Source organism: Venturia canescens, chromosome 1, assembly GCF_019457755.1.
Source record: "Venturia canescens isolate UGA chromosome 1, ASM1945775v1, whole genome shotgun sequence".
NCBI lineage: Eukaryota > Metazoa > Arthropoda > Insecta > Hymenoptera > Ichneumonidae > Venturia > Venturia canescens.
In genome coordinates this window covers 27871767-27889632 of record NC_057421.1, presented here as the reverse complement: position 1 = coordinate 27889632, position 17866 = coordinate 27871767, and the positions used below count along the sequence as shown (strand labels likewise).

The following is a 17866-nucleotide window of genomic DNA, read 5'->3' as shown; positions in this document are numbered from 1 at the left end:
TTTTTACTTTCAATTGTTCGTCATCGATATTCACGTGTCGTCGACGCTATATCAAACTATTGATTGAAGTAGTTATTCGAGAAATGGCCAAATGAAAAAATGCAAAATGCAGTAATGAAAAATGGTTGTCACGAAATATTTCACTGCCTACAGGATCGTCACTAGCCCCATAACTGCGTCGTCCTCATTTTCCGTACACCTACAAGTGTTTGCGTAAGACTTCTCGAAGTGCATTATACGCGGGACTGCGGAGAAACGGAAATAAATTGAAGAGGTTTCGAGTTGTCGTTTCATACGCTCGAACGAGAACGTGAGTCAATCGTTTTTGTAAATTTCGCGCTTTTCCACACAGACACGGTGAAGACAGGAGTTATAACGAGAGATGCTCGAAATCACAGGCACCAGTGAACACGGTTATCAAACGTCCAGCAAAACCTTAAAAAAAAAACGTGTAGCGTTGAAAAAACAACAAACATCACGATCTTCTGACACTAAAAATATTTTTGTCAATGCGTTAGGGTCCAATGAAAGCGTTGAGGTTAGAAAAAAATGGCACGATTGACACACTTCACCTTTGTGAAGGCAAGATGGGACGTGGAATTATCGCGATCGTCGTTTTTGCACGAGACACGAAGAGACACGCGCTTATCATCGTTAACGATGATTTCCTCTACCTCGGACTGGCCTCTCACGGAATCGGGCGTAACGTCGAGTTTCTCTAGCCAATTTTCCCAAAACTGTCCGTAAAACGTATTAAAGTCTTCCTGGCGAGGAAGCTTTCCGTTTGTCGTGGTCTGTCCAATATCTCGTCGCGCCATTGCTCACCGATAATGAAAACTTTCAGAGGGAACAATAATCGAATCGGAAAATTGTTTTGAAACAACTTTGCAATCACAGTATCCCGTTCATTCTAATTGGGGCGAGACGAATTTTCGAATTCTCTGAGAGCAAAGAGAATCGCCCGAAAATCGGTTCGACGGTTTGTTCATTTTTTAAAAGTCGTTGAATTGTTCGAAGAAAACACGCTGAAAAACCTCGGAACTTTTCGATCCTAAGATCGCTTTTTCTCTCGGCGTATTTGTCCGGTTGTCGAGCTCGATGATAACCCCGATATCGAAGACGTGTGTCTCTGTCGCGTCTTTTTCTTCTTTCTTCTCGAAACTTTCGGAGCACACATTTGTACGACGATGAGCCTGTGAATAATGGAACCAAGTTGCCTTTTTTTCTTAGCGTTCGCTCCTTCTCGCTCGCTCGCTCGCTCTTTCTTCCTTTCTTTCGTTGCAATTCGTCGATGAATTTCCGGTTGCAAACTCGGTATTAAAGTTGAACTGGCGATTCGGCTCCCAAGCTCGCACTGAAAACCAGCAGGCTTTCACAGACCTCGTGACTTACGGGGGTCCCACACCAACGAAAATAGTCGACGTACGAAAATAGCCAACGACGGTGGAAGAAAGAAGAATCATCGGTATCCGCGTCGCGCAAACTGAGCAACGAGAACTCTCACACGGCCACTCTCTTTCTCTTCCTCTTATTTTTCTTGCCGTTCGACCCTTCGAAGGAGAAGCTTTTTCCGAAAGATTTTTCATCTCGGGTCGGAGAATCAAATGTTTTTCAAAGCATTTTCTATGCGAACGAACTGAAAATCGGTTTTACATCTGTGGCAATAAAACAGTGCAGAAATCCACTGAAATTTCTGACGCCAGGGAAAGTAGATGGAAATTATCGAATGAGGCAACGAAACTTTGATCGAACAGTTTTCCACAGATCCAACCACGTTAAAACAAACTTTTAGGATCGCTTCGAGTACATTTTTCGTGACGCAAAAAGTGGAATAAAATTTTTTTTACAACAAAAACTTTATTCCAAACCGTCGACTCGAATCATTCTTCCAAATTGAATTCATCATTCGCCAAGAACGCTTTCTTTTATGATTCCCTGTGACGTTGCCAACAACGAACATTGGAAACAAAGAACCGTTACGGTCGAACGAAAATAGATACCGGAAATATCAAAATGTGATTCTTTACAACATAATATTTCGAACATAAGAAAAAAAACTTGGAATCCAATGGATTTGTGGACCTTCGAAACGATCATGTCGAATCAGTTTCCTCTCTTTTTCAGGAAATTGAGCAAAAGTATAAAAAACTAGGAATTCGCGCATTTAAAAACCATACGAGTGTGTGTGTGCCTGCCAGGCAAAAGATGGGGAACGACGACGGGATTTTGCTGTGAACCGTGATTCGAGAGAATAGCGCGATCGAAAAATTTCGCAAATCATATTCGGATCATTTCCACAATAGCAATGTAAGGAAAAAATGTAATTTCATCACTCTGTTTCATCAACCGAGGAACAGAGATAGGATTTTTCTTTCCCGTTAAAATGTATCGACGATCGCATGACTATAAAAGAGAAAAAAGAAAAACGAGTTAAGCCGAGCAGGAAATAATGATTGAATTTGGCAAAAAATATAAAATAATTCTTCGAAAAACTTTGACAGGAACAATACTCGATACGAACAAAAATTCAACCTGCACGTGTGTCCATATTTACTTTTTTCATTGATGTGGTAGAATCGTGGGAAGTTTTTTGGTTGTGGAGTATTGAATAGAAAGGCTAAGTGTAACCGAAAGAGAGAGCTGAAGAGACGAAAAAAAATATTCAAATTTAAGTACTGACCTGACTTCTTGAAGAGGGTGATCTATGACGATGTCTGGAGGCTTCCTGACTCGGTGATGACGACGCATGGTGGCGATGACCTCGTGTTCGTCTCGACGAAGTCGGATGAGCCACGTGAGGACGATCGCGATCGCGATCTCTGTCGCGATGTCCATGAACGTGAGAATGTTGACGCCCGCTGCTTGGTGAACGACGATGGCTTCGTTTGTAACGACGCTCTTGACTCGTGCCGCGTTCGTGTTGACGCGACCTTAGTACCCTCTCACCACTGGAACACAATCGAGGCGAAAGACAACTTACAATTCGCAGATTATTTCTCGACTCATGACGCCACGCACTTATTTAAGGCTCATTCTCATCGAACATTTTCATTTATGAATGTCTCTGTGCATTTCGATACCAAAAAAATGGAGTTTTGGGAGCACGAAGAGAAGCATTTGATTTTGAAATCGTTATTGTTGTTCGATATGCTTGTCGAGCTGTTGATTGGTTCCTCGGAACGAAGCTCCGATCGTTAGCTCATTTCTAAACGCGATGAACTCTGTTGCTAGCAGCGGACAAATTTCTACCCTGGCGAACTCGTTATAACCTTCGGTTTTCAAATACCAAAGTTTGCAACTAATAAGAATTATTTTTTGTCGATTTTACCACGAGATAAAATATTTAGTGAAATTTATGAAACGTACTCCATACCAAGGTGAATATTATTTCGAGGCTTCGAACTGGCGGATCTGAGGAGAATATCGAGTCCCGAGACACCGGACGTAAATCTCAGGATATGAATGGATCGAGGGTATACCGAAAGGGAGGGGAAGGGTTCTCGAAAGCTGATGATTCGGCCTTTCGCCAATCGCGTTGAGCGACGTCACTAGCCCACTTGAAATAACGAGGAAGAATTAGCTCTCATAAGAAAAATGGAAGAAAAAAGCGAATTGGATTGGAAAAAAAAAAAAAAAAAAAACAAGGGAGAAATCGACTACGCCGATACGCAGCTCGCGTTGAGGTTGATGGAATGAATGGTACAATCGAAGGATTGGAAAACAACGAAAAGAGAGAAAGAGAGGAAATTGAAAACGATGCAAATTCGTGGAGCAGAGGAAGTGGTCGTTCGAGAAGGATCCGCTCGCGAGAAATCGCACGAGGAAACGAGGAAGAATGGCTCCGCGAAGGGATCCGCTAACCGGTGTCGATGAGAATAAAGAGGAGAGAAAGGAGAAAAATAACGCGTTTCCTCCTTGCTCAACGCAGGCGGCAGAAGCGGATCTTTCACTCGGTTACCCTCTCCTCTTTTTTTATTTCCCCTCGGTTTACCGGTTGGATCGAGTCCAAGGGCCTTGGGAACCTCCGATGAGAATTGAGAATAGACCTACCACCGAAAGAACGACGATACACGTTTCTAAATGGGTCATGAGTTTGTGCGCAGCGAGGAAGTAACACGGGTCTGCGACTGATGCAGATAAAATTCGCTGATCAATTTTCCCCCTTGGCCAATCTTCGAGTTACGATTCATACGACAAGCAGCTTTATTGATGTTTGCGAGCACAAAATTGGATCACTTTCGCTACATTTTTCTTCTTAGTTATACGCTCGTATAACCGGAGTAAGTAGTATTTTTATCATCGAGTCGTTTCGTCGTTGATGAGAAAAGTTTCTTGTGAAATAAGCGAAAAGAATGAGCCACGCTTTTCCAGGTATTTGAACAACGGAAATGGGCGTTAAACGATAGTGAATACGAGTCAATTATTGATGCGCGATTACTGAGAAAACGTGAAATAATTTCAAACAAAATGTCTTCGAAATTTTACCCTGCGATTGAATTTGATGTACGTGAAAATAAATATTCTCGATGGAAGCAGCGAAGCTGATTCAAAAATAAATGTTTCAATAATACTTTACCTTGGCATCCAAGATGCGAGAGCAACGTAGAGCACCGGCATTTTATTATTCCCGTCGATCGTGCTACCTTTTCATTCAAATATGTGCGTTGAAAAATATTTTGTTTTTCAAACTAAGCGAAGTGCGCCATGGTTTTTCTCCGTTAAAGTATAGCGATAAGCGTCTAATGACAGAGACTATAATTATGAGATATCATGAAAGAGCTAATTATTACGAGAGCGTTTAAAGTTACGGATACAGCTTTCCCGATATCGGGAAGGCGATCGGTGCTAAACGATGCAGGACCCGCGACGCGGCTTATTTCCCTTTCTTTTCGTCACAAACGAAGGGGAAAACACAATGCGATCTAACGTAGGGCGATGCTTTCTAGCGTGAAATAACGACTCTCATGGAGGATACATTTTGAACGAATCGCGAATCGCACTACGTTTGTAAAATAGGAAAGTGCGCAAGGTGCAGCGGGGTCGTCTTAGAGTTGATGGAGAAATTATGATCTAAGCGCTTTCCCTCCATCGATATATGCACACGACGCTTCGGTGACCCATTGGCCTTTCATTACTGACAAAGTTTCATCTTGAACCAAGTTTTCTCTCCGTTCGCTTTCGTCCTGTACACACGCAATGAAAAAATTCTCAAAATTGAAGCAAAAAACATAAAAAATAAACAATCCAAGAATTTTTCACTTTGTTTCGTGATAAAAATCGACTATGATTCATTCCACAATTCAGCACCTGGCTACGTGACGTACAGTCGAAAGGAAAACGAATAAATCGATCGATAAAACGAAAATCATAATAGACATCGAAATCAGATGCATGCGCGATCCAAGGCTTGCACGTCTCCTCCGATGAATCAGCCTCATCTTAAGCTTTTCGTTTTCTTGCCCCTACGATGCGTATTTTTTTTCACCAACATTCTGTTTACGATTTTTTTCATCAAACACGATCTACTGCCTCCGTTATTTTTTCTCGAGTATCTTTCTCCCGAGCCCGGTTCGATCACGTAGTCAACGAGTTTGCACTGCATTTCTCCCTCTTCATCATATTTCTGGATTTGCAACGAAGATATTCTCTCTTTGAGCAGGTTTTTCATTCGAGATCTGCGACGACCCTTGTTCGGTACATCGTCGTGAGTTTTTTTTTTTTTTTTCATTTGCAGCATTTATAAATCTCGTTCGTGAGAGATTTCTTTCTACGTCGAACCTTCCACGGTGATAGGAGCCCCCACATGAGTATCCGGTTGCAATTACGAGTCCCACATACCCAGATTCTAACACCCGAGAGACGTCAAAGAAAAATGTCAACTCGAAGATTCGCTTCGGGATGAAAAGTTTTGCTGGTCCGTCGGTGATTAATCATCCTCGCACACCAATCAAATATGCGATTTATTTCATTGATTTTCTCCTTGCTAGACTGCATTATGGCAAATCCACGCGTCGTCGTGTGTAGCCTGCTCAGGCGACGCTGATTTCTAATTATAGACTCTCTATTTCGAAACGCAAATGGAACTTTAGAGACCAGCTTGAGAAGTTTGAAATGGTTGTTACAGGATTTGTGTGCCAGAGACTCTCTTTGTGAGACGTTCAATCATACGACAGACAATACTCGACGTTGTGTCGTGACAAGTGGTCGAGACAACACAAGTCGAGAGAATAATGTCCGCACACATGTTTTGGAGAGAAAAAACGAGGGAGCAGTGATGACAACACGAATTAACGAATATATTTGTTAAAAATACGATTTTTTAGGGTCGATTGAAATGATGTTCAAGATGAATATCTCGTTGAAGGGTTTTCGAAGCTACTCTCGATTTTATCGGAAAATATATTTAGTGAACGAAATTGATGGGAAACTTGATAAGTTATTGAAAAAAGTGCGCAACGAGACGACGCTGGAGTTTGCAACGTTGGAGTCCAACGAAACGAACGAAAAAAAGATTTGTAATTCACCAATTATTTATTTCACGAATCGTTGGGGTAGGTTGAAAAACTCCGAACTGGAAATTCAGCAGGGACCAAGATTGGAGAATTACTGGAATTATTCGAGTCTTTTTACATCATTCCGTTGGACTCCAAAGCGTCGTAAACTTCAGCGTCGTGCAACGAGTCACTGCTCTTCATTAAAAAAACTACAAAACGCAGAAATCGAGGCTCTTTGTTTCCATTCTTATCGTATTTCACTTTTTCCAACTGTAAGAATTGATTCGAATATTTTTTCATACGTGATTTTGGGTGAACTGAAACGCAAACTATATAAGGCTCAAAATAGTTGAGCTCTTATAATTCATCCGAAGAGACCACCCGGATAAAACTCAACCTTCGATCCGTGTCCTGCGATCAATTTCGTGCCAAGCTCGTTCACTTCCGGCATACCGAATCGGCAAAGTTTTCAAGTTCGAGCGTTCGCTGTGTTTTTTTATCTTGCTCCGAACAATTCTTTTTAAACGACAATGTCAATTGGCAATCGTTTATTGCAAGTCTGAGAAAAGAACACGAGCGAGAGCGAAAGAGCGAGATAAATATCGTGCATTCAATGCTCGATGGCGATTTATGGGCGTGAAAGAGAAGCCTCGAGGATCAATCGCTACCATAATCGCATTGAAGGTTTATTTTGCTCATTTTTTATTTTCATTTTAATCCGGACGCATTTAATTATGGATGGAATCGCTTCTGGCCTTTTAGGGCGATATCGAGTGACCGCCTCTCTCTCTCTCTAGCTCCCTCTCTCGCGAATGAGCGATCGATGCGAGATTCTTCCGCGTTGCACTCGAGTTTCGTTAGCGATTTAATTCGCGTGCGATTCTGAACACAAGAGGGCAATTGCAACGGATTCTTTTTGCATGACTGCATTGCACGAAAAATGTGGATACGCGTGGGGGACGAGATCATTAAACAACGACGATTTTCGTGGACGCACAGTTGGAAGAGCAACAGCGGCGTGGAGCGCTAGAATTACACTCTTCCGATTGGACTTGATCGTCGAATTGCTCCATCAGAAAGGACGACCACGAATCTCTCGGCGTTTATAACGCGTGGGACGGAAGGATTGCACAGCGTTTGTCAAGGCAAGACATGTTTCGCCGCCCTCTGTAAACGACTACGGGAAATCGTTTACGAAACGTTGGCTCTTTCTTTTCTATCGTTCAACTGCCGATTGAAAATTCCACGACTCTATTCAATTGCTGCACCTTCGAATCAAATGAAATATTATTGAACTTTGAATAATCTACTATCAGGGAATTTTTGTTGTTTTTCCTTCTTTCAAAATCTTTGTGGCGATTCGCGAACCGCGCACTCGTGTAAGAATCGCTGTACGATTTATCTTCACTAGCCTCGTCTGTCACACTCAAATGACAAAATCAATGACCGTTTACAGAAACGAATTTTTCGCCAAAATCTCCTTTTTTTTAAAAAAATATCTTTATACTTCGGTGATCGAGGAAGTTACTACTCTTATTTAAAGCAATAACGATCGTTCAAAGTCCCGCGAGAGCTGCACGAGCTCGAGCGCTCGGACCACGACTGACAGTCATCAAGTTTTTCCACAGGATTACTATACTCGTATCGCTCCATGGTCCATGGAAGGGATCGTTCGTGGCATTGGCCTATACCGACAATGCCATTGGACGTCTTGAGATATTGCTGTTTTTTTTTTTCATTCTTCTTAAATATTATTTTATCACGATCGTAAGTGTCGAGGACGTGAAGAAAAAAGTGTGATCGAGTGCTTCCGTTTCGAGAGACGAGAAACTTTCGAGGATTTAGAACCAATGGAGATCAGCATCGCGATTTTTTACATACACGACTGAAAGGTTGAAAAATTAGTAATTTGAAACATACGTTTTGAGAAACATTTACAATCTTCGTGTTCGAATTTAAACGAATTATTCCCGAAATGTAAGTTTCTAAACAAAAATCATTTTCCTTCGATTGCTTTATACTTTTTCAGCCAGTTAAGGAAGACCATACGTTACTTGTGATTCGAAAAGCAACTGAACTTTTTTGCTCTTTTCATGATCAAAGAAACGATTGAAATCTATTCTCGCAATTATTTAAATTACGTGTCATTTATTTGCTGAGATTGATCAATTTTTAATGTTATGATAGCGGTTAAAATACTTTCCTAGTAAAATCGTCAAGGAAAATGTGACAACAGCCATTTTCTATTTATATGCGTATGCATATCTCTACTTTAAACCAGCTGGCTCATGGTGTTGTCAAACCTTCCACCGTTTATGTCGGTATTACTCGTTAACCTCGAATAAGTGTTTTTCTTTTTCCATTCCCAAGTCATTTTCACTGATAACAAGGGTTTCTCAAGCCACCACTGATATCTAAAAACATTATATTTTCTTATTCTCGTTTTTGGCTCTTTAAAGTTGGGAGGATCCTATTTCACTAAATCCAAATCGTTGCACAGGAAATCTGCCTGCCATAAGAGAGCCTGTGTAAAACCCTTCAAAAAATACGATGCTGAAGTTTCCAACGTTGGAGTCCAACGAAATGATCTAAAAAACTGTCCAATAATTCCAGTAATTCTCCAATTTATTTCCAGTCGAATTTGTACTTTGTATTTTTTCAATCTACACAATTATGATTCGTGAAATAAAAAGCTGATGGATAAATCATTTTATTTTCATTCATTTCGTTGGACTCCAACGTTGGAAACTTCAGCGTCGTTCAAAAAATGTGATTTTCGTTAATTGTTTTCTCGACAAGTGGACGGTAGATCCTATAATAATTCCGGGAATAGATGGACGCTAGCATATTTCCAAATTTCGACTCAAAATTAGGATTTTTTATTTCCATTAGATTCGCGTGAATTTGCTTAAATAAATTAGCGTGACTTGGATCGCATTCTGTGGTCTCTTTAGACATGAAAATGCAATTCGCTAAATGAGGATTTTGGAATTTGAGCAATTCGACAGGATAGACGAAAAAACTTTTCACTGACAGTGCAAATAACGGGAAAAAGCTCAGATAATTACCTGTAAGTGCCTTTGGTTTGTGGGCTTTCATAGTCGATGCGTCTACGCTTGTGATCGTATTGCGGCGAGCCAGCAGAGTGGGAACGCGTACGAGAATGGCTGCGGGAGCGATGACGCCTCCGTGTTCGCGGCATCTGAAAACAAAAAACAACCCCACGTAGGAAATGTAAATGCTGATGAAGAATTTGGAATGTTGTCAGTTTGAATATTTAACCGGAAGACAATTAATAAAAATAAAAGCATTTATATCGAATCGATATTTGGCGGCACGTTATAGTGAAAATGAACGTGACGAAGTGCAGTTTCTTAATAACGACGGAGGACAAGTGAAAATGAGTGAATTTACGTTTCGAACGTTCAACTGATTTCGTGAAATTTAGGTGGCTTTGAACCCATAGTAAACTTAAAGACTTTTGGGTACTTTGAGCTTTTTTTGGTTCTTAGTTGTTATTTTTCAGTGTGTATTGATTTTAATGATTTTAGTAAATTCCAATTTTTCTGCTGTTTCAGACCAAACTCGAAAGTACAGTCAACGATCGATTATTTGTTTCTTTACTGTGTTAACCAACATATATTTGCTAAAGTAACAAAAAGCAAAATGAACGAAGCATGATCGAGTCAAATAGTAATCACCGCTGATGAATGGTTGAATTAAAACTATTTTCTTCAACTGGTATTAATGGGAATGAAACATAAATTAGTTTGCAACATTCCATGTAAACTACGGTGCATTTTGCAATAGTTCTGCAGAACCTTTAGTTCTTCTGTATCGCTCGTTATATTACTTGAGCACAGCACTAAGCAAAAGTCATTCCTTTACATGATCAATGCGTTATGGCATAACAGATGGCTCACTCTGTGATAAAACATGACAGATTCTTAGACGTTCACAAAAGCCTTTAGCACAAAAAAGAAAACTCAGTAGAAGCAGAGATTTCACTCTTCCAGGGGGAATGTCGTCGATCCTAATCCTACATAATGCACAAAAATGATTCTCGAATCCATGAACCATTTGTGCACACTTCACTTTTCTTCTCCTAACTGAAACAATTTGCTCTTGCAATTTTCTTTAACTGAGCGATAACCCACTCAGTTGGTATAGTTTTCAGTATGAGGACGCAATAAAATAAAAAAAAGAAATATTGTTGAATTTTTTGTGTGCGTTCTCCTCCCCTATGAAAATTCAACCGATTTCTTTGGCTTGTATTTGGGGGCTTTGAAAAACAAGCAGATTTGCAATAAAAGAGTGATCAGCTATCGTTAATTTGCCTAATCTTTTAATATCGGCAACTTGCAGAATGCCCACAACTTTCAAAATTATAAGAGCGTTACTGTTAATTTTGTGAGGTTTCTAAAGATGGGCGAAAAAAATTTCAGACTCATTTTTTCAGTGGAACGCTACACTAAAAGTTCAGACAATATGTCAAAAAAGTATCATTGTGTCCTGAAAATGATTCGGTATAATTCACTTTCCTAATTCGCAGCCCTTGACATCTGTCAACTTCTCGACAACAAAAATTCCGGCTTTTCAAATTCCTTAGACGGGCAATGTTGTACTCGCTGCTCGAAGATATGGCCTGTACTTACTTTGGAGGTTCGAAAGAGGCTCACTTGCTCCCAAATGTAATCGAAGACTGACGATATCCAAGAGCGCGAGGAAGATGCTTGAGGTATGATGACGCGGTTTTGTGACAATGAAGATGACATCTGCCTTTTAAGTTTTCTGCAAAATTGTGCCTCATGTTTTTTCTCTCTATTGGTTTTTCTAAGAAAACGCGAATTTGAGCTTCTTTTTATTTTTTCTCATTCTCATTGACCAACTGTCTTCTTTTTTCTACACTATTTCATGTCTTTTTCTTTTTCGTCGCAAACGTTAAATTGTTTGCGGAAAATTATGTAGACAAATGTAGAAAAATGCTATCTAAAAATATGTCGTTTTACATCGAAAATCGTTCGGACGAGATAAAGAAAAATTGAATACGCTAGACGAAAGTTTAATGCTAAAAGAGGTGAATTAAGCTATTTTGATGCACTTTGGAATAATAATGATCGAAGAGTAACGCACACTCTAGTCTCATATCTCCAAATACGTGAAATAATTGGAGCGAATACGACGAAAAATCTTTATACACATAGATGTGTGAGTGTCGTGATATATGCTTGAATCTGTTTATATATAGATATAATACGAACGATAGGTATATATGTATGTGTGCACATACATATACACAATTGGATGCGTACGATCTACGATAAATGGCCATACGATGGGTGTTGAAATGAATGAAACGCGTGCAAATCAGATAAAGCTTTGCAATGAACAATAAAAACGTATCGTCTCAATTTAAAGACGGTGGTATAAAAAAAATCGATCGAAAGCGAAGCGTAACAATTTCCAACCTTGAAGCGAGAACAATCCATGCCACGAGTTAAGCTCGTCGATGTTAAAAAAACGTCTCTTTACTTCTTAAGGGATTGATAAACTCGTTGCCTTCTCAACAATGATCGAATCGTAAAAAATCTAAACGTCGGATTAGAAAATTGAAGAACCGACTAAGGAATGAATCAAGTAACGACAGAGCCTGTCACGAAAGCGTCACGTACACGCCAAAAGGAAACTATCGCACGAATGAGCAGCCATCTTGGAGTCTACCACTCAGGTAGCTCAGAAACGAGATTGTCTCACGAGTCGAGACGCACGCGCGACGATTAACAAACCCGGAGAAGCTTTAGTTTGTTCTTTTGAATTCAATGCTCTTTTGCATAATGCTTTATCGTAGAAAACATGTTCGAAAATGAGTACTCACGTTCCAGCGATAAAATAGACTCAATTGGTCCCAAATATAAGTGAAAATGTGTGAAATCCAAGAGCGCGAGGATCCGGAACGTAAAACACTGTTGTGTGACAACGACGTGGACATTGGATCGATGCGATTGGCTGTTGAAAGCGCAGCTTCGGGTATTCTCGGCTCAGCTACAGCTCATGGCGCCCGAGGAAACCCGATCTCTCCCGAACTACACACCGGAAACCATGGACCCATTGATTTTATTTTCCGTTTATTTGAACCCGCGATTTTCGAACTTTCGAGATCTTTCTTGAAACGAGTCTTTGCAGATGCGAAAAATTAAAATCAACACCTACGGATCTATCGGGTGCACCATTACTCATACGTACGTTATATACGTAGTTTTTGAAACTAAAAAATTTACTGTGCTCTTGGTTATTCGTTATACAACCAGGGATATTTGGAAAGTAGCATGTACACATCAAAAAAATATCGAATCGCTGTGAAATTAATGCGTGATGGACATTATTTGAAGTCCATTGTTAGAAAAATATAGCGGTGTAACCTTAAAATCTAACAAAATTGGAGATCGCCGATATAGTGAATTATTTTAAACGAGAATAAAATAAGCTGGATTATCTGACGACGTCAATTGAGAATTCACCGATAACCTATAAGTCGTGGATATTTCGTCAAAATGGTCGTTATTTTGTGAAAATTTGGCAAGAAAGATCGGACACTGTCGGATATACGCGCGCATTTATGAAAGTGGAATAAACTTGCGATACAAACGGTGACAACACAGAGTGAATGAGACAAAGAGAGGGAGGGAGGGAGAACAATGCAAAAAACGTGTTTCGTGAAGGCGCAAACAGAGGCCAAGCGATACCTTTCCTATTCTCCAATTATTCATGACGTTTCCGACACCTCGATAGAAAAATCCAACGATATTCCAGAACATATTTTTTCACGTTTTCGTTCGATTAAGTACATGTGTACATTCGATATAAGTTTAAGAAATGAGAGAATGAGGAAGCTGTCGTGAGAAACTCAACGGTACCGGCACACGGCCGATCTTGGCGATACACTAAATTCACAGGGGCATGTGTGCTTCAATCACAATGAAGAGTCGGTGAACCCCTTCCTTGACACCCCGGTTAGACCGGTCCATAAGGAAAATCGTAGGTGGCACCACGAGACTTAATCTCGTCCATTTCACTAAATACGAGATAAGAGCATTGTATATAGACGTTTTTGAAAGTCTCACACTCGCGATACGCGAGAACCGCACATGTGCGATTAAACTATTTTTATCAAACTTCATGTCTGCGAATTCACGCGTAGGAGCCCAACCAGAAATATTGGTTCTCAGGAAAAAAATCTGCTTCGAAAAACCGATTATAAACTGATCACAGACATTCGCAAGAAAAATTACAAACGTGAGAGAGTGAATGAGTAAAAATTAAAAAATTCTTGCTCATAACGAGTGTTGTCAATTTTTTAGGTTAAAAATCAATAAAGTTTGAAAAAATCAGGATTTTATTGATGAATGAAGGATCGAAAGGAAATTCAAATTATGACAATGAATAAAGAAATATGTGTACAAAAACTACTTTATTGAAGCATATCTCATTACACTGACGCTTATTACACTAAAAGTGTGATGAGTTCGAATGAGATCGAACGGATGTTAAATTAAAATGGGACAGTCAATATTGTTGACAGCAAATTCAAAATGATTAAACGAAAAATGTTTGATTTCCGACGGATATCGGTTACTAAGCTCATTTCACGATTTCTTATTTCGACTAAAATGATCAAGTGTCACTGTTTCAACTGAACCGTTGTTTTTTTTCTCTGGTGGGGATTTGCGTTAGTACCAAAAAATGCCACGCGCTTGTTCGGCCGCTGAAACCTTTGGAGGCACGTGTCTGTACTTTGAGGGTTAAATTTTGCAACAGTGTAAGTAATCATTCGTACGCTAGTTCGTTTTACTGCTGCAATCGTCAAAATATGGGAAAAACTTATTTCGAAGGAGCTGGTAACCATTTGTTATGAGAAGACGAAAATGAATAAAATTTTTTGACGAATCGCGAGCTGGTTGAAGCTTCTATATTGTACACGACGTTCAATAATTATTAATAGTATATTCAAGAAAATTGGTAGTAAATTAATGAATAGTGGAATTTGGCGATCAGGAACGTCAACTGCGAAGCACTGCCGTCCTGCGGCACTTGTACGAAAAAGCAAAATGCTTCGAACCAGTCGACGTTATGATAGCCATACGAGGATCATGAGAAATTGGCGGGAAGCTTTCGCTACGCAATATCGACCTCTACAATGGAGGATAACTACCTGATCGGTGACGACAGAGCCGGCAGATTTGCGTTCTTCTTGAGTACAGTGACAGTATTGCTCAGGCTTTGGCAAGGTTAGCATCTGTTTCCGTCCAGCCGTCCATGCTTCGGTGAAAGTAGTCCACTGAAAATAATAAAACAACATATTTTTAAGGCCATTGGAAGGTTGGGGATGTTATTGATTCGAGTTTATTCGTTCGAGTGCTTTTGTTGCGGATGAGCATGGGAGCTGCTCGGCTGACATTTGTAACGAGAGAATATGTTTCAGAAAATCATCAAAAAAAAGGTATTCGAGAGAAGAAAAGGAGGGATGTGAGGGCAGTGTTTACATCGATACACCGATGGACGAATATCGATTTTTTTGACATATCGTTAGAGAATGCGAAGGAATATGCGACGTAAATACACCGGAACAGTCTCGCAATTGTAGATTTTGAAGAGTTAGGCGATTACAGTCCGAGTTTGCGCATAGAACGAATGATTGGAATCGTGCAACGAGAGCTAATGATTAAAGGATCCCGTGGTCGGACTGTCGGCCGCGGGGCCAGAACCTACGAAATTCCTTGCGTCCATGCATACACGAGAATCTGTTCGTGAACGTGTTTTCGTTTGGTCAAGTTCTTTTCAAGCGTCCTGCGCGTTTTTACTCACGACAGACGATTTACTTGAGAATAATTGAAGGATTGGACGAAAAGTGATGTCCTTTCGTTGCAGAGAAACTATTTTTTGGTTTTTTCTCGTCGATGATAAAATACCCAAAAAAGCACGCTTCACTAATGACCTTAAAGCGTTATTGCTCATTATCCTAGTCCCGGTATTGTGATTTATTTGAGAACAACACTGAGAAGGAAACACTCCGTCGACACTGCATTTCGATAAAACTCGTGCTCGATTTCGTTCAAGCTCTCTTTCTCTCTCGTCTCTCGAAGGAATACCTCGTGGCGCTTGCGCTTTCATACTGCAACCTCGATTCCTTCCTTCCATGTATAGGTATATGGACACACGTGCAGACATATATTTACGTATTAGACTCACGAAACGCAGGGAGAGCCAAACTACGAAAAAGGTGGTCGGAAGTATCGCGCTTTATTTGTATATACGACGGTACCACGAATCGTATTTTTATTTCTGTCACGATCGTGCTAAGCATCTTATCGTCATATCCAGACGTACGTTTTTACAATAGCAAGCAATCCTTTCACATTATTTGATAAAAATATTAAACTGGGATAATCGGATTTATTTCTGGGACGCGTCTCGCTTCGATTGACCGCAGTGGCGATTTTTGGCACTAATTCGTTGGGTTTCGAAGAAACCGGAGGAATGTGCAGAGGAACAATCCAAGTCGGATGCGAGAACATTTTTTTAGAGCAAAATGCGTTCTTCAGTAGTAACTTAAAATTAATTGACTCTGTTCACCGTCGTCGCATCGTCGAATTGTATCGAGAATATTATTTCTTGGTTATTACGTTGAGAAGTCAACAATATCGTTAACCTCGATTCCAAACGGTACTTGCACGTTTTTTGGTATCGACAAGCACTTGAAGTTTGTAAAGAAGATGATTTTGAAGTTACGAGCGGTGGGAAAATAACACGTGAATGGCTACGGGATATTTCCATGGTAAATTCGATCTTTCATTTTAGTTCAAATATATTAAGCACTTACGCGTTTCTCATTCTCCATCTCGAGCCGATAAAGACGCCACTGACATTCGCGAGCAAACCTTCTCGTAATCGCGAGAGCTATTTTATCTGTCAGATAATGCTGAGGTCATGTACTCGATCTTTGGCCGAATATTTTTCACCTCCTATTTCTCTCTCTCCCTCTTTACGAGTCGGACCAAAAAAAATGAGAATGAATTTAAAAATCTTTTTTTTAACTGACACGAGAATCTTGCGATGAGACTTTCTCCCATGGACAATGCCACCTCGATCAGCCCGAAAATCCAAAACCGATTCTCATTTTTTTATCCACACCATTTGCACTTCCCCAACAATTCTCTTCGTCTCGTCGAACGGACTGGCGAGTTATCGTCTCTGATGGTGCTCGTCGAATTCGCCACAACTACAAAGTGTTTGAGAGGCCTCGCTCCTATTGTTCGCCAACTTTCTTCAACGGCCTACATTTATCATCCCTCCGATCCCCGATGAAATCTAGCTCTCTCTGTCTCTAATTCCCACAAAACCAAAATTTTCGTAACATTGACGGAGTGCGCTGAAGTAGGTGAATGGAAATACACGTGGGAAGGTTTTTGATGACCCTCCTTAGTTTTCTGATCCGAAGAAAGTATGCTCCAAAGCCGCAATAAGTGACCCCGAAAATTCCGTGAGGAAAGATCTAAAAATGCTTTACCGTTGAATTAGAATTCCATCATTTAGTGGTCACCGCAACCCACACTAAAAGCTGCGGAAGCCTCGAAAAATGTGTGGTTAAGCCGCAATAATAACGAGCCTAAAAAAGAGGTGGTCACTTGTATATTTGATGAGCTGAAGAGACACGGGACGAGGCTGAAGAAGATCGACATTTGCTACCAGGAATAACGAGAGGCCGCCCGCGCTCTCTCGCCCAGAGAGTCGCACAAAAGACTTTTTGTTACCGACACCCAGGGAACAAACGATCTCGACCGTGACCGAGGTTGCCTCTTCTTTCGACCTAGTGCCATACATACGCACACAAGCTCCGTTCGTGGTCGATCCATCTCGTGGCTTCTCGCACCTGCACACACACGCGCGCGCGCACACACAGGGAGCGAGGATTTTACGGAGAGCTACGGTGGGGTGGGAATTTTCATAGGGCTTATTATCCGAGCGTGTGTATAAGTTTGACGCGCGAGGTCGATAACGTAACCATGGTTACGAGATGTAGGTTCGCGGGCGAAGGGGAAGGGGACTGCCGAAGGGTTGCAGAGGGTATTTTGCGATTCGAAAGTCGCGCAAGCTGCACGCGATCGCGCGGAGAGGGGGCGGCGCGAGAGGAAACGACTGAGAAGGTGGGGAAAAGAAAGCGCGGGGGGGGGGGGGGCGCGGAACAAGCGCAGGTGGCAGCTGCAGATACGAGAAACGCTGGAGAAATGGGAGAGGAGAAAAAGGATGGAGCGACGCGAACGCGGGAAATTGCAGACCGAGCAATAAAGGAAAGGGAGAAAGCCCGAGGCAGGCGA

General features: G+C 40.9%; 1 protein-coding gene and 1 long non-coding RNA gene across 2 annotated transcripts; one reads left to right on the top strand and one right to left on the bottom strand.

The window, feature by feature from the left end:
- The first annotated feature begins 4068 nt into the window (after positions 1-4068).
- On the top strand, positions 4069-4605 carry LOC122417281 (uncharacterized). The gene is made up of 2 exons (XR_006262263.1): positions 4069-4280; positions 4372-4605. It is a non-coding gene; the product is annotated as an uncharacterized lncRNA (long non-coding RNA).
- A 4953-nt stretch (positions 4606-9558) lies between these two features.
- Positions 9559-15817, bottom strand: LOC122417037 (uncharacterized). Its single transcript, XM_043430303.1, has 3 exons — positions 15357-15817; positions 14704-14829; positions 9559-9696 (listed from the first exon to the last, which is right to left on the bottom strand). Exons 1-3 carry the CDS (start codon positions 15717-15719, stop codon positions 9559-9561), a joined length of 627 nt encoding a protein of 208 aa, XP_043286238.1. The 5' UTR covers positions 15720-15817.
- Positions 15818-17866: the final 2049 nt, after the last annotated feature.